This window comes from Elaeis guineensis, chromosome 5 (assembly GCF_000442705.2).
Source record: "Elaeis guineensis isolate ETL-2024a chromosome 5, EG11, whole genome shotgun sequence".
Taxonomy (NCBI): domain Eukaryota; kingdom Viridiplantae; phylum Streptophyta; class Magnoliopsida; order Arecales; family Arecaceae; genus Elaeis; species Elaeis guineensis.
The window spans coordinates 8,183,052-8,208,495 of record NC_025997.2 but is presented as its reverse complement, the minus strand read 5'-3'; the positions used below and the strand labels follow the sequence as shown (position 1 = coordinate 8,208,495).

General features: G+C 39.1%; 2 protein-coding genes across 6 annotated transcripts; both read left to right on the top strand.

Annotated features, from left to right (window-relative positions):
- Positions 1-645: 645 nt before the first annotated feature.
- Positions 646-8,957, top strand: LOC105044779 (DNA N(6)-methyladenine demethylase ALKBH1D). Of its 5 annotated transcripts, XM_010922788.4 has the most exons (5): positions 649-986; positions 2,861-3,127; positions 3,500-3,844; positions 4,522-4,822; positions 7,641-8,957. In XM_010922788.4, exons 1-4 carry the CDS (start codon positions 819-821, stop codon positions 4,795-4,797), a joined length of 1,056 nt encoding a protein of 351 aa, XP_010921090.1. In that variant the 5' UTR covers positions 649-818; the 3' UTR covers positions 4,798-4,822; positions 7,641-8,957. The 5 variants fall into 5 exon arrangements, with proteins under 5 accessions (XP_073113419.1, XP_010921090.1, XP_029120322.1 ...); XM_029264489.2 differs by lacking the exon at positions 7,641-8,957 and having other exon boundaries at positions 650-986; positions 2,866-3,127; positions 4,522-4,999; XM_010922787.3 differs by lacking the exon at positions 7,641-8,957 and having other exon boundaries at positions 650-986; positions 4,522-4,999.
- Positions 8,958-18,311: 9,354 nt separating this feature from the next.
- Positions 18,312-25,095, top strand: LOC105044778 (alanine--glyoxylate aminotransferase 2 homolog 3, mitochondrial). The gene is made up of 9 exons (XM_010922785.4): positions 18,312-18,709; positions 20,971-21,201; positions 21,287-21,457; positions 21,638-21,781; positions 22,000-22,179; positions 23,427-23,652; positions 24,021-24,134; positions 24,596-24,682; positions 24,812-25,095. The coding sequence occupies exons 1-9, from the start codon at positions 18,494-18,496 to the stop codon at positions 24,853-24,855; spliced, it is 1,413 nt and encodes a 470-aa protein (XP_010921087.1). The 5' UTR covers positions 18,312-18,493; the 3' UTR covers positions 24,856-25,095.
- The last annotated feature ends 349 nt before the right edge of the window (positions 25,096-25,444 follow it).

Genomic DNA, 25,444 nt, shown 5'->3' with positions numbered 1-25,444 from the left:
TTTTTATCAGGGAAAAAAACGGGCCGGTTTCCTTGCTAATTCTAGGATCTCCTCAATGTGTCTCGTAATGTTTTTCAGCTTCAATTTATCCAGTGGTTTAATGTATGTTGCAAAGTTATCTGCCACATTGCTTGGGAGTACTAAGCGTTAAAATTGCAGCCAACCAACAGCATCCAGTGTGCAGAGAAATCTAACTCTGAGCTCCGATCTCCGAGGCAGGCCTTCGACTATTACGCAACCAACGTGACTGTACGTATGGGTGCCATTGAGTTGAACCGACTGTGCTGAGTTGAATAGTTAAAAATTTAACTTCCAGCGTATCAAAATATTTAAATTTGAGGTTGATCGGATCTTAATATTTATATTTAAATTTAATTTGATAAAAAAAATTAATATTTAAAATTAATTAGATTCAAATCAAAAAATAATCAAACTATATTTGAAACTAAATTCAAATCTAAAATTTTAATCACAATCCACAAAATATAAATGAAATAAAATAAAATATTAAATTAATAATATATATATATATATATGAGCTTTTGCATCTAATATTTTACTATACGAGCTCGGTTCAAAAAATTATGTGAACCATAAGCTCAATTTTAGCCAGTCGGGTCAACCCTACATATGAGCCAAGCAGCTCATGTGCACCACAGCAAAAGGTACAAAGAAGGGCTCCCGGTGGGCGGTGGCGGCGGAAATGCCCGACCCGCTAAATATTTGCCTCGAGAATCGGCCATCTCGTCCCCTCCCGGAGAAGCCCAACTGCACCACTTCTTTCCCAATCGAAGCCCCTTGAGAAACTCCTCTCTCATATGCTTCCACTCCTCCGCGCCTCTCCCTTTCCCAAACCCCTCCTCCGCCGCCCAAATTGTCGTACCTTCTCCTACCATCCTTCCTCTTCTCAGAAGAAAACGGTGGGTGGTATCACAACCCCGGATAGTAATTTGAGAAGCCGACGCTCTCCTCGCGGCGGTGGACCGGTGAGCCGTTTCACTTTTATTTTTAGTTTTCATATTGCATATATTTCCATAATTTTTTGTCACACGTGTGTGCGTTTTTTTAATAAATAAATAAATAAAAGAATCGGTTGTCGGATCCCGGAATTAGGATCTTTAATTCATAAACAATGATGCTTCGAGATTTCCTTGCGAGTTTTGAACTTTAAATTGGAACCATTCATGCTTTATTTTTTTTGACCATCGAGGAATCTGGGGTTTAGGGTCAAAATCTGAGTTGTTGAGCAATGTTTTATTTATCCCTCTGTTGTGTTGTATTCCTATATCCTTGCCAAACTGTGTATATTAAGAGTTGCTTAGACTGTTATTGCTTTGAGGAATGCACCTTAGCGACGAATTCGAACGCCAGATCAACACCTCCTTTTCTTTCCATTGAAACAGAATTATCTTAATGCAACATATGTTTTGATATTTCTCCTACTCTTTGTGCTGTAAATAAAGATAAAAATTTTGGGAAATTAATCACAAAGAGGAACTTGAACTAATCAAACGTACTATATATTACACACTATTGTTCATGCTACTTTGATGCTTGAAATTTTGTCTACTTTCTGTTTGAGTTCCATTTATTTTGTAAGTGGAGACACAGCTGCCTATGCCAGCTAATTTTTCCCCTTGGAAATGAACATTTTCTTGGAATTTATGATTTTTGTGTTTTCAGTTCATCAAATATTTTGCTTTTCTGCAGATGCATAAGAGTACTAGACTGAGCCTAATGATATAGAATTTTCTTTCGGTGGTATTAATAGCGGATATGAGATTTCTATACTTTGTAAGGATTATTAGATTTTGCCTACTGGCTGTCTCAAGATTCAAGAGTAGCACGGTGTTATGTACTATGAAATTAACTGCTCAATTAAGAGAATGATGGATCAAGGGCTCAAGCTAAACAGCAATAGTTTCGTTCTTAGTATTTGCCTCCAGGAATATTGGGTTCACCTATTGGGGTTTTGTAGAAATTGCAATTATCTCTAATTTGATAATTTTAGTTTAGGTGAGACATAAAGCTTTAGGAGTCATTGTTATGAAAAGTCTGTATCACATGAAAATAGCATTATCCAAAAGGCTCTGTCGATTCAATAGTGGATACACTGCTAAGGAGGCTAGATCTGCCACCATGAATTGGAAGAGCATGATAGGTTTCAAGGATTTGATGAATCATATATTTGTTTTGGTATATTCATGTAATAGTTGTGGCTGGAAATAGATTTGGATAGAAAGCCACCTGCTTTAGAACAAATTTTTTGCCTTTGTTCATTGAACTGCATGATCTTTACTTTATGGGGTCGATACTCTTTTTCTGATTTGAGAATTTTGATCGATCCAAGTTAGGAAACTTCAAACTTTTTTTAATTATAAAATTCTAGTATTCAGGCATCCTATGAACTCAATTGCTGCCAGATCTAAAATTATGAATTTTAGAAAAACACAAGATATGCTTGGCATGAGATGTAATCAGAGGACTACTGCACATCTTTTTGATTTGTAACAAATTACAAGTACAGTTAAAGATACAAAAATTGATAATGTCCCTTGAATTTTTTCCTAGTATTCGTTATTGTCATTCTAACTTTATTTTTTTTTTCTTTGCCCTCTCTGAACTTTATTACCATATTAAAACTTATCATAGCTAAAGTAAGATCTCCTTTGATACCTAATTCAGCACTTGACCTATTTCATGGATTTTTTATGGCATTTCTTTTCTAATTTCTTTGTACCCTTAACCAGTCATAAATAATGAAAATTGTGAATTTTTTTTCTATTTGAATTTATAGTTCTGCAAGCAAATCTTCTAGTTATTTGGACAACGTGTGATCTTGTCTTCTAATTCTGGTCAGAGTAGCAATAGAGTGACACCTCAACAGTGTCGAACTTCTCCAAGCAGGATGACAGGCAGGATGAGAAATCCTGAAAGTGATGCTGAGGGTCATCCTTTTGATATCTGCAGGAATGAAACAGTAGGGCCAGTAACATCGAAGAAATCTTTACTTGAACTTAATCGAGAAAAAAGAAACGAAATTGAACGCTCCCAGAATCATCCTCAGCATGCATATTTGAGATCTGGGATGATTCTACTGAAGAATTATATCAGCCACCGTGATCAGGTTTGCATTTACTACCCATAAATATCATTATCCTTAAATCGTTTAATCATAGATATTTCTCTATTTTTCTAGGATCAATATTTTTTTCTAAATTTCAGTTGATCAATCATCTTGGAGGACAATTAGCAAGTTTCATGTCAAATGAAGAAATTGATTGAGTCTTATTTATCTCCAAATAGTTATTTCATTTTACTCTGTAATGAGTCATGAAGTCATGCTTTACATGGTATTGCAAGTACTACTGAAAGTGCACATTCCATGTGATGTCTCTTTACTGATCCTCCGTAAAGTATTAGCAGCTATTTCCTGTGTATGTGCCAGATTGTGTTTGTGCGTTTGGATTTCTCTCATATTATGTTTTTTGCCTGCCAGGTTAAAATTGTTGAAAAATGCCGAGATCTTGGAATTAATTCCGGAGGGTTCTATAGACCAGGTTATAAAGATGGTGCAAAGTTACGCTTGTACATGATGTGCTTGGGCAAGAACTGGGATCCGGAGTCAAGGTTATATGAAGATTATCGCCAAATAGATGGTGCCAAAGCACCTGAAATTCCAGAATTCTTCAGAAAATTAGTTGATAGAGCAATTCGAGCTTCTCATGATTTTCTGAGACAAGATTATAAAGATGTTAATATTGAAGATGAAGTTCCAAATATGTCACCAGACATCTGCATTGTCAACTTCTATAACAACAGTGGAAAACTTGGTCTCCATCAGGTATAATCAAACCTCTTATTTTTTTAAATGTTTGTGAATAAATTTTTCTTGATGATGTTTTTCTTTTCCTTTTCAACATTTCGGAGGACATGAACAGGAATTATATTCCATAAATGCTGAGCTAACCTATCATAATAGGTGAAGTTGATGGGCCATTTGATGTCTACTGAGTATGTATATATGTGTGTATATGTATATATTTATGTATTTAGTTGCCAAATCATTTTCTTTAGTTTATTTTAATGTATGGGTCTTACTTGAAATTATCTTTACAAGTCTGTGCATCACTTCTCCTGCATTACAATTTAACAAATTCACTTAAGCACCACCACGGCAGATTTCATCTCTCTGCATTGTTTTATCCTGGACATTTATTGATGAACCTGTTTTTTAGAATATATTTATCTGGAGCTTCTATTAGCCTTTTCAAGTTATTGAATATGCTATACCTATTTCTTGATATGCAGCTGTTACAATTCTGAAACTTAGTTTTACTTGCTCTATCCTTATAAAATTTTATATGACAATCATAATTCTTCTCATATAAAGTATTACTGCACCTGCATGTTACTAGCGGTTTAGATTCTTTTTTTTCACTGACGTGAAACCTTCTGTGCATTTGTGGAAATTGGTTTTTGCAATTTCATTCATTCGATGCAATTTTTTCTTCCATGCAGGACAGAGATGAGAGTAAAAAGAGCCTTCATAAAGGGTTGCCTGTTATTTCTTTTTCTTTGGGCGACTCTGCTGAATTCTTATATGGGGTAGAAAGAGATGCAGATAATGCTGAAAAAGTAGTGCTTGAATCTGGAGATGTCTTGATGTTTGGTGGCATTTCCAGGCTTATATATCATGGAGTTTCATGTATTCATCCAAACACAGCACCAAAGAGGCTCATTGAGGAGACAAAACTGCGGCCTGGACGTCTCAATTTGACTTTCAGACAATACTAGTAGATCTAGTTCCTTTTTTCTTTTGGTATTCTCAATATGATTTTTAATTAATTTTCTTCTGTTTATATATTGATGTATCTTTTTGTTCTCTAACTTTTATCATAATGTCCTATTTTGTGTAGTGCTTGATGTTAGATAATTTAATCTTCTGATCTAAAACCCTGTTACCTCATCTTTGTTAAAAAAAATAGTGACTTCATTATTTTCAGTTTTTAACTGCTGAATGATGGTGTCTCGATGGGTATTTGGTGCAACTTTGTCATATATCAGACAAGACTAGATCTTGTCACACCAAAAATCACACTGTTTAGTGCTTGAGTTGGCACTTAGTCAATCGGTTAATTGTTTCTATGGTTGAGAAAATTTTTAAATGAAACAGCTGATTATGCTCTCTATGATGTTTGGAACAGTAAAATTTATTTATATGGACTTGCAAAAGGTTGATTACTGTCCTGATGGAACTGAAATTTTACTGAACCCAGACTGTAAAGCTTGTTAGGGATAGCCTGTGTAATCTGGGTCCAGTTTTCTTTACAGTTCACTCTTTTGTAACATTGGCAGCATTCCATATTTGCTTGATTTGATTGTACATATGGTTATGATTGTAATCCTGATTCTTTGCTAATTTCCATTCTTTACTAATGGGATTTTTCCACTCTGATACATTGCTATACCCTTTTAAGGATTGTGTAGAAAAGTAAAATAGCTCTGATTCTTCTACTTAAAGTTTTAATTGAGTTCATTCTTCAGTAGAATTGGTGTGTTGAGTTGAAAGGGTGTTGTCATGTGTCAAGATTATTGTTTCAATGTAATAAGTAACTTATTTGATGCTAATTTTTCCGTTCTTTCTAGTTGCAAAAATAATTAGCCAAAAGCCATTGTGTTCATTGACATGTTGGAATTTGTGATTAGATAGGGCATTATTTCACATAAAATTTAACTTTGAGTTTTGGAAAGGTAAATTTCATATCAAAGATGTCTTTGTAAGTTCAAATGGGAAACTATTAGTCTGTTTGGCTCAAAGACATTTTCTGGCAGGAGGCTGGAAAAAAGGTACCTGATAACATATATCCGAGCCGTACTTAATATCTGTTTCGCCACTATCCTCCAGCCAATAATCAGAAAATATCACTATTAGACATTGCTTTTGTTTGAATGTTCATTACTTGGTGAAATAAGATGGTCTGGAAATTTAGTTGGAAATGACAGCACGAGAGAAGATTTAAGAGAAACTATGTACCCAAGGGTAATTATGAGGGCAGCATCCAAAGTGCTGATAACAGCTACCAGGATGCAAAGTCAGCGAGGATGCGGCAAATCATAAAAGCCACCAAAACTAGGATGTAGCAAATTAAGAGAAGCTAATGTAGAATGAGTGTAACGTCCTTCGTACTTTTCAGTTTATAGTCATTGATAGAACAAATAGAGAAAGAGGATTTATGGAGCTGACCGATGGTATATGTTTGACGAGGCTTAACTAGGGTAGTGGTGGTTGTTTTCATAAATGTAACTTAATTAGTATGATACCACCAGATTGCCTTATGCTTTCTATAATTAGATACACCATCGATGATCAGTAAGGCATGCAAGGGATTAGAATGAGTTGGTTAAGAAGGCATCTAGTGAGCGAGTGTGCATCTGATGTATAGCTACTCATCTGCCATTTGCTGATGTGCGGAAATGCATGTTCATCAAAACATAGTAATCCAGCTTATGCAGCACTGAGGAACAGATGAACATAAGTTAGTCTCACTGCAAGACATGCAATTTTGGTTTGGGGTCACCATTATGGGGTACTCAGAAGGTGAAAGCAATCAACAGCTGGAAAATGAGGCGCACCTCATAGGGAAATGCCATCAAACATGAAGAAAACAGAAGCCCACTAATTGCAATCTTATTGGCATCAGACACAGCAATGATACCACCAAATAGCACTCTTGTGAATGATATATGATGGAAACGTTCACCCATATACCATGTTGAATGGTGGAAGCTAATTCAAAAGAGTAGGGAAGAGGGGGTTAGGTCTCCAATGCCATCATATTTTTCTTATGTGGGGGACAAGGAATCTAAGCATTAGCCCTTACCTACATATCTTTTATTTTGGCATCACAGCATAAGCTAAAACAAGCTTAGTGTCATCACACTCAACAAGATAAGGTGGTTTATTAATTATAGACCGATCATGAACACTTCTTGGAGAAAGCTTTGTGATCTTGGGTGTGTTGTCATTTTTGTCTTCTCTCTATCATTGTCTCATTGTTTAATTACTGCATTAGAGTTTAAACAATTGGTGGATTGTGTTTTATGCGTCAAGGGCACAAGCATATTTATCTACCACCACTCAGACATGGCAACACATGGCAATGGCATGGGTGCTCTAGCTTTTTGGTTGGATTAACTGGTGGTGTTAACTTTCACATTGTGGTTTAATATTCTAGGGCCTGATTGGTTTCGCTGTTGTGTATGTGTTTTTGTTTCTCCACAAATTAGTGAAGTATCTTATGGAGATTTATGTGGAGGATAGGATATGCACAAAACTTCTGTTGTTCTATTTTCATTCTTTTCTAAAGGCAATAACCCTTTGCTTCCAAAAGCTCCGCAAATTTTACAAATAATTTAAAAAACGGAAGGGTCAGTCTATTTCATTTTCCTTCTTGGTTTTGGAACACAAAAATCAAAAACAAAAGCATTAGATATTGGGCTCTTAATTTGCAGCATTTCTTGAGTTTCTAGCATTAAACTCGTTCATTGAATCTAGCCCTTTTTAGCTCAAGCATTCGTCTGGTTTCCAATTTTCAGCTATGTTCAATGAATCTCTCTTATTTGGATGTGTCCTACAGACAGCGAGAACCAGAAGGATTGAATATTTGGTTGGTGCATCTGATTTGGCAAAACAATAACATAAGATGGGTCCCATCTTGTCTTTTCCATTGAAGCTCCTGCACTGCTTTCTTCCTTCGGTCTCCATCAATGTGAGTTGGTGCCACAACAAATGGTCACCTGATCAACTCCGTCATCATTTGTCCATGTTGTTATCAGATAAGATGCAGACAATTTTGGTGGGTAAACAGAAGCTGGCGATTTTCTATCATGACTGTGATCTTGTTGCCGGCTTGACATGAGGATAACAATTTTTGGGATTTGTAAGAGGAAGAGAAGAGATCATGAGGCATAACATATAGCAGTACAGGTATAGAAGAATTCTCAATTTTCTTTTGGAAAGGCAAGACTTAAAAGTGATTAGTTCTTAAGCTTGAGAACCTACAAAGAATGATCTCTCAGAAAGCAAAAAGAGATATATTTAGGGTATCAATATTACTTTTTGCCACTTGCTTCATTTGTTAAAGCTCTAAGCTCTCTTCCTTCAAGAAGGCTAGCAACATGAACCATCAAAGTTACACCGGACTTTTAGATTGTTTTTACTGTCCCGTCGATGGCTACGTTCTCTTAGCTAGCCAAAACAAGGTCAACTGAGTCATATGATGGGCAGTTCCACAGAGAGAAACAGCTACAACTATGATGTGGATCCAACTACTGAGGATGCATTCTTCTAAATTTTTTTACAGATCCTAGTGGAACCAAATGGGACCAGGACTAAGACATGAGACCTGAGAGGTTCTTCTTTAGGAAAAGAAGGCAATCAATAAACTTCCAAGCAGGAGTAGGTCTGGGGAGAGGACAAAGAGTTGCTAAAATTGTATCAATAAAGATGACTGTGCTCTCCACTGAACCAGAAAAAAGGTTTTGGGTCCCGGTGGTTGGAGGGGAATGAGTCGGTTCAAAAGCTCTTTATCCAGATTGGAAAGGCGTGGACGGTCTGCACATCTGTCTCATAAAGCAAGAGGAGCGGATGTCTTTGTACATTATCTTGATATCTTCACAAGCCTAAGAACTTTTACTGATGGCTCAGTGGTTTCATCCCCGAAACGGCTATGATCTCATATATGCCATGTTGAGATCTACAGGTTGAATTCCTAACCATGTGAATGAAATAGAGTTTGTAATATTGGAACTCGGGAGCTCCTTCTATGGCTTAGAGAAGTAAAATTCATCGATTTTTCTTTAAAAAGACACTTTTACATGGTTTATGCATGTAAATTCTAGGTTCTAAAGTAAACCTTCGGGATTTGACTGCCATAAATATGAAACAATGATGTTTGTGTGAATGAAGTGTACCACATTTTGAACTTTTGTTGGTTGTTTGCACCATTACCATGAAACATCTCTTTGCAGTCCTGCACTAGTACAAGGCAGAATAGGACGTATAAATGGTTACATTTTGATCATTAGCTGTTACTCCAACAAGTTAGAGGTTTGTTTAACTTGAGCTTGGTTTTCCTAATTATCTTAATAGCTGAAACTATGCTTATTAGTGTGAATGTTGCAAGGCAGTAGGTGACTATGGGTGGACCTTTCGCAGTATCTCACTCTTTCTCCAATCTCAATGAAGATGGGACTTCATTATAGGTCTTCGATTAGAATGACCATGATACCTTACAAGTTAGCTGTCTCCTTCACCTTAATATTCTTTTGGACTCGCCACAAACCAACTCAATCCAAGCATCATATATCTTAGAGAATGGTAATCACGGCACTGTTGAGCAACCATCCAATACTTGGGTACTGACTATTCTTCTCCTGTGTCCATCTGCAGTTGTATTTTTTTTAGGCTTGCCAAGAACAAAACCAAATTTAAGGCCCTCACTAAGGCACCTAAGAATCATACTTCAAACATTTCAGCTTTACATATCCTTCAACCGGACCATTTCTTCAACAAGCTTGTTTTATATTTGCTTTCTGATCTCCTTCTCAAAAACTTCCCTGGGGAACCCAAACAAACTAATGAGACATCAACTCAAGTTGGGCGACTAGGTGGGAAAGGCAAGATGGTTACCCAACAAAACTACTACTCAGAGCTTTCTAGTCCACCGAACCTGTCCAATACTGTGTTTTCCATTCACACGCGACACTCGCGACATTAATTTATTAGAAACAGCTTGTCGTCTCTCCTGCATACCTTAAAGAAAATGCGTCAACGTCAGAAGAGATCAGAATGATCTTGAACCATACCAGCCTAGGCCCAATCATTGTTATTATCTCTATTTTTCAATTAAAAGAAAAAAATATTGGCATTTTCCTCTGGACTCTTGATGCAGTCCAGGTCATATTTTGATAGAAAAGATGAAGAAGACGCATGAAACAAGAAAATAGCAGAAGGTAGAAAATTTTTTTTTCTAGAGTTTTTGATTCAATATTACAAAAATAAATTGATTATAACGTTGGCCAAAGAGATCGTATTCATAGGAAAAAGTTGGCCATCCAACAGGCTTCTTACACTCACTCTGCATGTGCTCAATATTGCCACAGTTGAAGCACTGCAGGATATAAGAATTAGCTGGGGCTGGTTTTAATGCCCTAGCATCAATAGCACCATGAACAGGAGGGATAGAAGCTGTGTTGTGTTGCATGTCTCTCTGATTTTTTGGTGCTTTGTTGCTTTACTGGGAAGGATCAGATCTGATCACAGATCTTCGTTGTTGCTGCTCCTCAGCAACTACCACATGGTGGAAAGCTTTTTTGATCATTCGCAGGGAGTGGAGCCTCAAGGCATCTTAGATCTGCTGCCTTAGTCCATCAATTACCTTATGACTATCTGCTCCTCGTTCACCGCCATATTATTTTTGGTGATCAGTTGGTAGAACTCTTCCGTGTATTCATCTACGAATCTAGGCCCTTGCTCGAGATTTTGTAGGTGCTGATATAGGAACTGCGTATGGCTGAAGAGCAAAAATTACTCCCTCAATATCTTCTTCATCTTTTCTCAGTCCTGGATCTTCGACTTGCCTCTATACTTCTTGATTTTCTTTAGCTATTGCCATCAGGCAAAAGCTCGTCCCCTCAACTTCAAGATGACAAGTTTCAACTCCTTGTCGTCAAGCACCTTCTTGTACTCGAAGATGTGTTCAATCTGATCCAGCCAATCGAGGAACGCCTCCATTTATAGACTATCCAAATACTCAGGCAGATCTACTCTGATGGTATTGTATCAGCAGGTTAGTCGCTCGATTGAATTACCTCAACCTTCATGCCAATGGGTGGGAATATCCCTATGGAAGGGGTTCTCAAAATTTGAAACTTTTTCATCAGATCTGCGATCTTCTTATTCTGCCTCAAATCTCGCATCCCAAGTTTCCAACTGCATAAGACATGTAGTCAGTTCTGTCACTTATCTTCTCAAATCTTCGTACTCTATCATCAGATCCTACTTCAGTTGCATGATTTCTTTAGTTGCTACCATTTGGACTACATTCTGGTTCTACTTGCGGCCACTAGCACTACCCACCATCTAGGTTGCAGGAAAGAACTCTGCTCCAGGATCAATTTATTCTAATACTAACTAATGTAGCCTAGGCCATATTTTGATAGAAAAAAAAAAGAAGACGCATGAAACAAGAAAACAACAAAATGAAGAAGAAACTCTCTTCTAGAATTTTTGATTCAATATCATGAAAATAAATTGATTACAATGTTGGCCAAAGAGATCATATTTATAGAAAAAAAAGTCCTAACCTTACAGTAAAAGGAATCTGAAATAAAATAGAAAAATGAATGAGACAATGATTAAAACTTTCAATTCATCTAGGATTCTTTCGAACTCTTGTTGACCTGTCAAATAACAAAATCTGCCCCCAAATCGGATGTGACGGTGAAGCTGTCAAACTCGTAGAGCATGAAAACCATCCTCGGCTTTATAAGCTATCATGGTTCTGAAAAGAGAGTGAATGGTTGTCAATAATTACTGTCTTATATCATTTTCTATCGAGTAAAAGTACTTCAATAAGATTTGGTGCTACATCATTGCCATGGATGCTTGCTATCTATTTTTGAGGAGGTCGTGACAGTATGATTGCAATGTTACTTATGATGGTCGTCGAAACATTTATTCATTTTGAAAGGACAATTAGAAGATTATCTTGGTGCTGATGAAGGAGGAGGACTTATCTAAACTAAAGCTAGAAACCAGCATCAATCTTCTGACGAAGCACTCTTACATGAAGGAGGCAGTGGAGGTCGGGTACATCTTGGCGGTGGTGGAGAAGGGCGAGTCGGCTGAGCGAGAGTCCCACCCATGGTATATCCTATCCTTCAAGAATTTACTGATATTTTTTCTCAAGATTTGTCTACAAGACTACCATCAGAAAGAGATATTCAACACCATATCGATCTTATTCTAAGAGCGAGCCTACCAACAAGCTGGTATGCCACATGAGTCCTACTGAATACCAGGAGTTGCAGCGGTAGGTCCAGGAGTTGTTGGACAAGAGATACATTAGGCCGAGCATGAGTCCCTGCGCAGTGCTTGCATTACTAGTTCTAAGGAATGATGATTCATGATGCATATGCATAAATAGTAGGACAATCAACCGGATCACTATCAAGTATCAATTTTCGATTCTGAGATTGGATGATATACTTGATCAGCTTACTAAAGCCAAAGTATTTTTCAAGATCGACATAAAGAGTGGCTACCATTAGTTGTGCATTCAGCCTAGGGATGAGTGGAAGATAGCCTTCAAGATGAGAGAAGGCATGTATGAGTGGCTGGTGATGCCATTCGGACTTTCCAATACACCGAGCACTTTCATGAGACTGATGAACCATGCATTGCAACTTTACATCGATAAAATTGTCATTGTTTATTTCGATGATATTCTGATTTATAGTCCTATTTGGGAAGCTCACCTGCAGCATCTTAAGGAGGTTCTTGGGACATTAAAGAGAGGGAAGTTATATGGTAACACCAAGAAGTGCAGCTTTATGGTAGACAGCCTAATCTTCTTCGGCTACATTGTCTCTTCTGAGGGGTCGTGGGCAGATCCATCCAAGGTGCAGGCCATCCAGAATTGGCCGATTCCTTGCAACATCATGGAAGTGCGGAGCTTCCATGACTTGGCATCATTCTACCGCAAGTTTGTCCAGAGTTTTAGCTCATGTCTCCGATGATTAATTGCATGAAAGGGAGGCATTTTCAATGCACTCCTGAAGTACAGATTGTCTTCAAAGAGATCAAAAGAAAGATTGTTTCTGCTGACGTTTTTGCTCTTCCAGATTTCTCCATGGTCTTTTGAGATGGAGTGCGATACCTTTTCTACTAGGATAGATAGAGTTTTCAGCCAAGAGGGATGGCCCATCTCTTTCTATAGTAAAAAATTATCAAGATCCAAGCTGAACTACTCTACTTATGATGTCAAAATTTATGTTGTGGTTAGTCCTCCTCAACAGTGACGACACTATCTAGTCTAGAGGGAGTTCATCCTTTACACTGACCATGAGATCTTAAAATACATCAATGGTTAGGAGAATTTGAGCCGCAGATATGTCGAGTGGGTGAATAATTTGCAGAAGTTTCACTTTATTCTGAAGCATAAATCTGGCACTCAGAATCGAGTGACGGATGTGCTAAGTAGGACAGCCAAGCATCTAAGTATTCTTTAAGTGGAGGTGGTCGGTTTTGATCATTAAAGAATCTCTAGGCCAGTGATCTAGATTTTGCTACTATTTCTCAGGAGGTCCGGGCTAATAATTGAGTTGATTATCATGTGTAAGATGGTTTTCTATTCTGAGGAATGCAACTCTATATTTTTGATTGTTCTTTATGAGAGAAGATCGTGTAGGAACTCCATATAGAAGGCCACTTTGGATGAGACAAAATCCTCATATTGATTCATAGTAAATATTACTGGCCAAAGATGAAGCATGATGTGATCCAACATATGTAGCATTGTCGGATGCGCCAAATTTTAAAGGGTACGATGACTAATGCTAGACTGTATACTCCTTTGCCAGTTTCTAACCATCCTCAGAAAGAGGTCGGCATGGGCTTTATATTAGGACTATCTATGATCCAAAGGTGATGTGATTAAGTGCTGGTGGTTATGGATCAGTTCTCTAAGATGATGCACTTCATAGCTTGTTGCAAAACTCTGGATGCCAGCAATGTTGCTCAATTTTTTTTCAAGGAGATTGTGCATCTTCACGGAGCGCCCAAGACCATTACATTCAATCGAGACACGAAGTTTATTAGCCACTTTTAGAGGAGTTTATGAAAAAAAAGTTAGACACATCTCTGCAATTTAGCTCAGCATATCTTTTGAGATGGATACTCAAACAAAGTCCATTAACAAAAGTCTGGGGAACTTATTGAGAAGCCTTACTGATGAATGATCGAAGCAGTGGAATTTAGTTTGCCTTCAACCATTTAGTGAATAAGACCATAGGCTACAGTCTGTTCTAGGTAGTCTGCAGATCGAACCCAAGTAGTGTTCTGGACTTGACTGCATCACTTTCAGGAGATGATCCGATGTGAAGGCTAAATATTGGGCCAAAAAAATTTAGGTTATCCATCGGTCCATCAAGAAACAAATTAAGGTTAGTAATGCCCAGTATAAAGAGACTGTTGACAAGCTTCAGAAGAAGATAACTTTTGAAGTTAGCAATTTTATGTGGGTTGTTTTGATCAAGGATCGGTATCCTATAGAAGAATACAACAAGTTGAGCCAGCAAAAAATTGATTCTCTTGAGATAATAAAAAAGATCAATGATAATGATTATCAGTTGAAGCTATCTAGTCATCTCCGTATCTCTGATGTATTCAACGTGAAGCACTTGGTTCCCTACATAGGTGATTTGTCAGAAGACGAGGAGACTTCTAACTCGAAGATGAGTTCTTTCCAGCTTGAGGAGGATGATGCAGATGTCTTAGCCAATCAATATCTTGATTCGATAGATCGAGCCCGAAAGGATCGAAAAATAAGTTGATTATATCTGACCTTATCGATTTTGATACTACTGTGCTAAAACAGGCGTAACTCTCTCATCTGGTGTCAGAATCACTATTATGATCTTCGAAAAGCTCTTTTCATGTTTTACAAGTTTGATGCTTTGTTGATATGTCTAATTTTGGAATCGGATTCTATTGTTTGATAGGTCAACGAGAATCTTGAAGAATCCTAACTGAATTGAAGATCTGAGTATGAAAAGAGTTTTTCGAATTGGAGTTATAATAGCGATTCTGATATCGGATGAGAGAGTTATATCTGTTCTAGTACGGCAGTATCAAAATTGATAGGGTTAAGTGCATGTAATCAGCTTGTTTTTCGATCTTTTCGAATCCGGTCCATCGAATCAAGGTATTGATCGACTAAGACGTCTACGTCAATTCTTGGGTGCATCAATTGACTTGACTTCCAGATTTTATTTGTGGATGATAAAATATTATTGGAAGCATAATTGGAGACAAGGCATGTTTCTAATGCAGCATGCTTCTAATGATTAGGATTGCAACAGTGACCAAAACACATTATGTGGAATTGAGACAATTTAGAATTGTAGGACTAGCTAGCGACGCAGCTAACAAAAATCCAAAATGAGTTTTTTTTTTTGTAATTAAAGATACCAATTACACAACCAAGGATATTGTGAGGATCCGTGTGATGTGTATTTAGTCCTATATCAGTTATCCGCTGGACAAATTTTAGATACTTATACAGAATCAAGAAATCCAAATAATATCTTCTGACTAGTCTTTTTGGATGAGATCCTGGATTGTTACAAATGATATTAGAGCTAGCCGATCTAATCTATATCTTATTGGACTAGAGGATACTACAATATGAGTTTATTAGACCGATCACGGATTGATCATAGAATTTATAAATGGATGTATGGATTTAAATCTTTAGCTTGACGATGACGTCAGAGCTTGAACAAGAGGAGTACGTGAGGATCCGTACACGTGTGTATTTAGTTTTATATTGATTATTCACTATAAAGATTTTAGATACTTATACAAAATCAAAGAACCTAAATATCTTCCGACTAATTTTTTTGGACCAGGTCATGTGTTGTTATAGATACAGTTAGATCTACCACACATATACTATATCCCTGGATTGTTGGGTTCAACATCCACTCATATCAGTCATTGTATTTAATGGATGTTGCGGCCAATCGCCTCGTCGCCCGATCGCCGGGAAGCGTGCACCTGCAAAAGGAAGTCCGCACTGACCGGAGGTGGCTCCGGCGGGGACCCTCCGACGGTCAAGTCAGAGAGGTGACTGGGCAACAGTGAAATATAGACAAAGAGCTCTGAGAGAGAGAGAGGAGCGAGCCTGCATTTTAGGGAGAGATGGAGTGGATCGATCCCTTGCACTGTTGCCTTCCCCGGTATATATAGTAGAGCACGGTATGGCGCCGTCATTAATGGCGCGGACGAGTGAGGAACTGTCAACTCACTGTGGACTGTCAGAGTCGCCGTGAAAATGTCATGTCGCCGTGTGGCCATCTAATCACCAGGGTTGACCTCGCTCTCGGCGGGACAATGTCCCTAGGTAACCGCGCCGCATGTCCGTGTCAGAGCTGACAAGGTCTGGCGGCTGTACGGCGATCGGAGGAGTCGGCCGACCCTTGGTCGGTGGCCAGCAGAGTGGCGTCGGGTTCCTCCGTCGGTCGGCGAGTTTCATGTGAGTCGGCCATCAGACCTCTGGGTTCAGTCGGTCGGGATGGATACGCCCGACATACCCTCAGTCGGTGATGGACCGTTAATTGGCCGGTGATGGCGTCTGCCAGTCGGAGTCGGTCGGTCGGCCAGTCGGTCGATCGGCCGTCGGGGTCGGTCGGTCGGCTAATCGGTCGGTCGGCCGTCGGGGTCGTCCGTCGATCATCGATCGCCGAACCGACGGCCTCGGCCTCTGAAGGCAAAAGGCCCCGACCAACACGGCCGATCGTCGATCGCCGAATCAACGGCTCGATCACCGATCGCCGAACCGACGGCCTCGGCTTCTGAAGGCAAAGGGCTTCGACTAATGCGGCTGGCTAACTTGCCGACTTAGCTTCGACTAAGAAAGGCAAAATGCCAAGACGACCGCAGTCGTATTCGCGACATACCGATCTGGTCACGACTGATCGAAGGATATTCGGCTTGCCACCGTTTATCATACATCCCGACGCATACGTCCGACCAAGGGCCGGACAATGGGTACTCGACTTGCCATCGTTATCCTATCCGAATACGTCGGATACTACTCGACTATCAGATTCTGCGAGCAACGTTCGGAGATTGGCCGACCTCCGACCCGACGTGACTTCTGACATCGATTAGACGTCCGGATCGCTTGGCATTTATGAGGCGTCTGGCATTGGATCAGTCGGTGGTACGGTCGGATCTACGCATACGACAAATCCACTCCCAGTCGTCCGGAACTGCTACCCGAATGAAAGCATCGGCCAGCTCACCACCCGACTTAGGAGTGGAGGGAGGCAACTGTTGGGGGATACCCACCGACCGACCGACCGACTGTCGGAGGGCCCGACCGACTAACGGCCCGACCGACCAACGGCCCGACCAACTGGCGGCCCGGCCAACTCCGACGGACGACTCCGACTGGCCGACCGACCGACCGATCGTCGGTCGGAGCGACCGACTGACGGATGCCATCAGCGGCTAACTATCGACCATTCAACGGTCCATCGCCGACTGGGGATATGTCGGGCGTATCCATTCCGACCGACTGAACCCAGAGGTCTGATGGCCGACTCACATGAAACTCGCCGACCGACGGAGGAACCCGACGCCACTCTGCTGGCCACCGACCAAGGGTCGGCCGACTCCTCCGATCGCCGTACAGCCGCCAGACCTTGTCAGCTCTGACACGGACATGCGGCGCGGTTACCTAGGGGCATTGTCCCGCCGAGAGCGAGGTCAACCCTTGTGATTAGACGGCCACACGGCGACATGACATTTTCACGGCGACTCTGACAGTCCACAGTGAGTTGACAGTTCCTCACTCGACCGCGCCATTAATGACGGCGCCATACCGTGCTCTACTATATATACCGGGGAAGGCAACAGTGCGAGGGATGGATCCGCTCCGTCTCTCCCTAAAACGCAGGCTCGCTCCTCTCTCTCTCTCAGAGCTCTGTGTCTACATTTCACTGTTGCCCAGTCACCTCTCTGACTTGACCGTCGGAGGGTCCCCGCCGGAGCCGCCTCCGGTCAGTGCGGACTTTTCGTTTTTGCAGGTGCACGCTTCCCAACGATCGGATGACGAGGCGATTGGCCGCAACAATGGACTACAAAAATTCCTTCATCTTGGTCTACATTGGACAGGTGGAATGCCATCGAGCATTCCATTGTACTTAAAAATGATGCGTTCCACTATTCGTGGTCGAACAATCCTTAATGCATAATGTGTTTCTTGCATCAAGCAACGACGTGGAAAGCTTTAGTAGTTTTAATTGTATCATCACCAGATAAAACTCGACCCACTCCTTTCTAGCGTCTACAAAAGCCAAAGAGCTAGTGGAATGAAATTTACTGCATAACAAATAAAATTTTAGGGCTTGCATTTCTTGGCATAGATTCACAAATTTGGATGCATTATTCCCCCTAAGTATGCATTTTCCCTTTCGGACAAAAGAAAAGGTGACGCTCTAATCACGACAATGGGTTACCACTCCAAAGAAACCTCCCTCTTCTCCTGCTCCTATTTATAAACTCGTTGTCCTCGGCCTTCCTCGTCCGTCCGTCGATAGAGAGAGAGACGGAGAGAGAGGACCACCGAAAGCTTTCGGAGTCCCTTTCCAGGAGAAATTCTCATTCCGAAAGAGAGCTCGTCCTTCCGCCGAGAGAACGATGCAGAGGCTTCTCCTCCGGAGGCTCGCCTCCGTGGCCCATGGAAGCGGCCTCTCCTCGCTGGCCGCCGCCGGAGCGGAGGCGAACGCCCTGCTTCCCAAAATGCCCCCGTTCGACTACACTCCACCGCCCTACGAGGGCCCCACCGCCACCGACATCTTAAAGAAACGCGCCGAGTTCCTCAGCCCCTCCATGTTCTACTTCTACCGCAAGCCCGTTGGTTCCCATCTCTCTCTCCCTCATTATAATTATCCATTTCTCTGTTCTCTCTCTCTCTCTCTCTCTCTTCTGAAAATATGCTGTCAAATTTTTAACCGAGATCATATGTGTTTCCATCTTTATTTTTTTTTTCTTTTTCGTGTTTTTGTATGAATTAATGTTCTACGTCGTTTCACTAATTGTTATTGTTGGTGATAATTGATTTGCTAATTAAGACTCTGGAGGACTTTTCGTCGGTTCGTTTCTCTCTGGGCTCGAGCACTAGCTTTTGGTTCCGCTTCCATTTTTTCGGAACTGGCCGTTGGACGGACGTTTCAGGGTTAGGGTTGAATCTTTCGCGCGAAAGAAGGATTTCCACTACGTCAAGTGTTGGATGACGGAATGGCCGCTTCTAAATGTGCACTGATAAATTGAAGAAAGAGAATAGGGTGCTTTGAAATTTATCCAATATACAATATACAATCCAACGGTTGACACATTGAAAGAAGATTAATTATTGTTTCACAAAAAAAGATACAATCCGAATCCAATTAAAAGTTGTCCTGTATTTGGTTGGAGTTAAGATAGATGGCGTGGGAAGGATCCATGATTTTTATCCATCATTTTGTTCAAAAAATTTAGAGACGATGGATAAAAAAAAAAATTATCCATCCATCCGAACCCATCATTTTGCATACTTTCAAATTAAAAAAATACAAAGATGAATAAAATATAAAGGTTAAATTTTAATATTGATCAAATTATTTTTTATTAACTTATTTATTTATTTATATATTTATTTTTATTTTATCTATATTATTTATTTTATATTATTAAGTTTTATTATTATTTATTTTAATTTCAGCATATTTTTTTTATTATTATAATTAAATAATTAAAATAATTTTGTTTTTAATTATGTTCACTATTTTTAGCTGACTATTTACATAAAATTAATCAACTATTTAAATTAAATTATAAATAAATTATTTATTTATATAATTAATATATAAATAATTTTTTATATATAATTAATTTATTAAATTATTTATTAAATTAAATTAAATATTTATTTAATTATGAATTATAAAAATTATAACTTACGTATTGCTTAGCTTTTTTTAGTATAAACAAATGTTATAAAATAATAATAATATTTTTTTAAAAAAATAGTTTAGTAAAAATATTATTTATTTTTTTTTAATTTCTCTTGTACCAAACAGAGGAGAAAATTATTTTTGTCCATCCTTTTATATTTTATTAAATATATGAGAGGATGATGGAAGACCTATATATACTCTCCCTCATCCATTCTTTCTTCTCTATCAATTCCTCCTCCGGTCCATTCTTCATACCAAACATAGGGTTACAACTGTCCCACCTTGGAGAGATGGGATCCTCTCAATCATGACCGCCCATGAGTTTGATCATGGGCCTCATGCAGTGATACGTTGTCTGAGCAGTTTAATCAGAGCCGTTCATAATAGCTTGCAATTGGATTTCCGGGCCAATTTTTTTAAAAACGCAGACATGACTCTCTAGGATTAGTTGATGTCCATGTCGATCCCACCTGACAGGACGGCAAAATACTGAAGAACTGTGCAACGGAGAATTTAGACGGACAGTGTGGATTAGTTTACTTTTAGTATTAATTGCATGACATTACAGAATTAGCTGACCTCTGCTACTCCTAGTTGCCGTGTAACAGAAGAACAAATCCAGTTCTTTTCCTTTTTCCTTTTTTTTTTTTTTTAAACCTCCTCATTTCATTTGGCTGCTTAATTTTTTTTAAAAAAAATTGTTTCTGTCTGTCAATTATAGAGGGTATTTAAGAGGAAAGGCAATAATAAAAGGACTGGATTAGGTGTTTTTCTACAAAAGATCGTTGTAACTATTTCAGCGCATAAGCGAGTGTCTGATCATGCTGATAGTGTAACAAGGCGAAAGGAATATATAGGATAGCCAAGTGAACAAATAGGAAAATCTAGAACCAAGTAGACGACGACCAACATTGGCTTTGATTTTTCAACCTGGCAATGGTGTTATTTCTGAAATCATTGACTGACATCGCTGGGCAGTGGATAAATTATCGATGTTAATGTACTTTTAAGTTTCTTATTCTTATCCATGGCAATGCAATTACAATGAAATCCTTGTTGCCTACATGTTCATGGTCTTGTGATGCTGGATGTTCATAAATTGCACCCTATACCATTGATTAGTATGGCAGTCATATTTAGCAGGCAACTGACACTATGCTAGTTTCCGTGTTGCCGCAGTTAAATATTGTTGATGGAAAGATGCAGTACTTGTTTGATGAGCATGGGCGCCGCTATCTTGATGCTTTTGCTGGCATAGCTACTGTATGTTGTGGGCACTGCCATCCTGAAGTCAATGAAGCCATCATTGAACAGACAAAACGTCTTCAACATTCTACTATTGTTTATCTAAATCACACCATTGCTGATTTTGCTGAGGCATTAGCTTCCAGGCTACCGGGTGATCTCAAGGTATGTATCATCTTCTCCCATTGCTCTTCTCATAATTTCAGTACTTTCTGCTTAACTCTATTTAGCATTCTTTTATATTTTGTAGGTAGTTTTCTTCACAAATTCTGGTACAGAAGCAAACGAACTTGCCATGATGATTGCCCGGCTCTATACTGGGTGCCATGATATTATATCACTCAGAAATGCATACCATGGGAATGCAGCTGGAACAATGGGTGCAACTGCTCAATTCAACTGGAAATTTAATGTCATACAGGTACATATCTATTTGAAATTTAGATGAAACTTTTCCTGATACATGCCAGCACCGAACCTTACAAGGATGGAGCAGAGATGATGCCGAATAAATAATTAGCTGTTAGGATAAAATGCTGCCATAGTTAATTTGGTATGATGCTTTAAGCTGTCTATTTTCCGATTAATCTTCTGTTGCCAGAGTGGAGTGCACCATGCACTGAACCCAGACCCATATAGAGGCGTCTTTGGTTCTGATGGAGAAAAATATGCTAGAGATGTGCAAGAAATCATCGACTTTGGAACTTCTGGGCAGGTCGCAGGTTTCATTTCTGAGGCCATACAGGTATTCTGTTCATAATATGAAGTTTCTGCAAATCATTTTTTTCAGAAAACTTTTATAAGATAACCTCTTGTTTGGTATTATAATACCTATCTGCATGACATTATGTTCTTAGGGAGTATTGGCAAGTCTTCCGTAGTAAATAGGTTTTCATTTATAATGCAGTTTTTGTACTGCATTTCCGTTGTTAATAAGTAGAAAAATGTATTGCCGTTTGACAGGGAGTGGGTGGAATAGTTGAATTAGCACCAGGTTACTTGCCTGCCGTCTATAAAAGCATAAAGAAAGCTGGAGGACTCTTTATAGCTGATGAGGTACAGTCAGGATTTGCTCGCACTGGAAGCCACTTCTGGGGATTCGAGGGCCATGATGTTGTGCCTGACATAGTGACTATGGCAAAGGTGAACTCTTTTGGCACTTCCTATTCTTCTATATTTGGTATTTCAAAGCTTTCTTTTCTTCTGTGAGATGATTGTTGCAAAGAAAACTTGCACGGGCAGAAATAATATTACCAGCCACAGAAATGGCTGCTTTTCTATGTGTAGGTTGATGTTAGAGTCCTATGGTCTTCTTCTCCTCCTCCTCCTCCTCCCTCTTTCTCCTTTTTTTTTTTTTTTGTTGTCTTTTTTTTTTTTTGAGGGTCAAGGGAGGCTGAAAAAGCCAGCCACCCATATCTATTTATTAGAAGGCAGAAGTTACAGAGAAGGGAGTTTAACAGATTAGTTACAGAGATATAGGGTGGTTTGTAACAGGGTAGTTACAGCTACAGTTTCAGCAGTTAACAGAGTTGCTTCAATGGGGTCCGGAAGATGCCAAAATGATAAGAAAAAACAGAGCTGTCCGAAGAACTCTAAGCCTTAGCAATGATGATTTCAGCTTTCAGCCAGCTGTAATTGAACCATCTTGATCTTTGCCCAAACAACAGCAAACTAGGCCATTTCCTCCTGTTTATAGATGATTGACCGGTCATTAAAAGCATGAATACCATCAGCAGCAATTGAAGCAAGAGATTTGTGTTTGTTGAGAAACAATCTAGCATTCCACTCCTTCCAACAAGACCAAGCAATCGCCACCAGCAGCACAACAATAATTCGCCCCACACTCTTTGTGAAGTTGCACTTGATCCATTCTGTACAGAGGTACTCAAATGAAGATTGAGGATGAATGTTAGGTAGATGAATGTTCATAATAGAAATTTGGATAGCTTTTTAGAAACTAATTCTGCATTTGATATTCTTGCTTCATGCCTAACTTTTTCTGTTTTATCTAGGTAGAGATTGGATTGCCTTGGTTGGAGGGCCTCTTAGAGTTACTCGTAGTGAAAGAGTTAACTACTTATGTGTTGGTGATTTAGTGTCTTCTTTGTCTTTCTTATGGCTGGGCATAATCATCAATGGATCTGTCTCTTCTGAAAATGTGGTTGTGTATACATTACTTCAGTTCGATGCGCTAGCTAGTTCGATGGATGCTTCAAAATTTGGCTCTGTCTAAATTGATTTTGTTTGTTGATTCATATATCTGAAGATATGTTCTCATAGTCACCCCTTGATAAAAGCTGCTGCATTTTTTATTACAGGGTAAAACTTAATCTGTTTTCTCTATAGCAGATTTGTTAGGTTAACTGGTGCATCTTGTGCAACATCATCAGGGTATTGGAAATGGGATCCCTCTTGGTGCAGTTGTTACAACTCCAGAGATTGCCCAAGTCTTGACCCGTAGAAATTATTTCAATACCTTTGGAGGCAATCCTGTCTGCACCGCTGCAGGCCTGGCTGTTCTTAGAGTGCTTGAGAAAGAAAAGCTTCAAGATAATGCATTTGTAGTGGGTTCCTACCTGAAAGATCGCCTGAAAGCCCTTCAGGAAAAGCATGAAAGTAAGTTTTCTCTTGTTCTTAATGACCCTCTTTCTGTTTCAACGCAGATGGAGCTTGAGCCTATTGGTTGCTTTTCTACTGGCAGGAGGTTCGCCATTTGAAACTTGGGAGGTGTTTCCCCGAGTGTTTAACCTGAATAATTCTTCTAATTCCTATGAAGGTTTTTTTAATGTTGCTTCCATCAATGATTTTTTCTTAAGAAAGTTAATTAAAAAACACTGATTGAATAACCTCTTGTAATTTGGTCAATATTTTGAAATCATCTTTGTAATCATATACCTTATATTATACAAGGTTTCTCTGTAGCCTATAACTGGTGGTCAAATAATAGTAAGTTGATGCAATTACTGCTTCACTGGTCTTTGCAGTCATCGGTGATGTGAGAGGAAGAGGCCTGATGCTTGGAGTTGAACTGGTCACTGACCGCCGACAGAAAACTCCAGCCAAAGCCGAGATCTTGCATGTCATGGACAGTATGAAAGGTTCCCTCATCTGCCACCCTTGAGCTTTATAACTGCACTCCAGTCTTTGTTAAAGAGACCCTCGATTAGGTTACATGGTCTGGAATACCTTGCAACAGACATTATGAATGAAAATTTTGGGCCTCTTTGGTGTTGCTTTGTTCTGTTTTTTGCTTTCAAAACCCAAGAAGAAAATAAACTGGACAAAACAGCATGCGTGACAGTACCCTTTTGTTTTCCAAAATTCTCTCTCAAATCTTTTGAGTTTTTGGAAGAAGAAGTTTATTGCTTTCCCTATAAAGTGAGCCAGGAATGGTAGAATTTTTTTTGAAATGCTATTTTCACCATTAATCTCCATGTATTATTTCACTAATTTGTAGAGAGACAAAAATACAAAAACAACAAAGATGACAAACAAGTCCTAAATTTTTCTAGTACTTTTATCCATTGAGTGATCACTCACGAGATTCATGATGTCTCAGAAATGGGTGTATTGGTCGGGAAGGGTGGCTTTTATGGGAATGTCTTCAGAATAACACCTCCTCTCTGCTTCACCAAGGAAGATTCTGGTATGTGCTAAGTTGGTTTGCTGCATTGTTACTAAGTTTTTTCCTACAATACTTCCATAACAAAAAAAAAAATCCTTCAGTAATATATCCACTGCTTTAACTTCTGCACCATTTGATTTCTTCATGCAGACTTCTTTGTCGATGTACTGGATATTTCGTTGTCAAAGCTGTGAAGTGCCCTGGTCCATACCAAATAAAACTGATATATTGTATCAGCTGTGTACGGTGCTGGTTGATGTCATGTAACTTTCTTAAGTCTAATTGTTAATGAGCTCTCATATGTTAAAAAGCATGAATGATATGAGTTAATATCGCACAAAGTGGTGATTAAGGGACATCATCTCGCTCTCTCTGTGGTTTGGTCCTGTCGCATGTGAATGTATGGATGGAAATCAAACATTGGTTTGTCATTTTTCTGATCCTTTGATCATTTGAAAATCGCTTTCCTTCGTTCATTAATGATATGCGAGGTGGCTTTGCTCCCAAACCAAAAAAAAAAAAAAACCAAAAAGGTTTAGTCTAATATACATTGCTGATTCATTTCCTGTCAACATAAACCTTTGGGATCTGGAGATAGTTTAGCATGCCATTAAGATTAGATAAGTTTTCCAAGAAAACAGAATGGTTACAGCTGTTGCTGCTGCTGCTGCTGTTCTTGTTTTTATTTATTTATTTGTTTATTTTAAAGAGGAAGGGGCAAAATGAAACCGATACCTAATAGGTTAAAACGGGATCCAATGTGATACTTAAAAAATACTACTG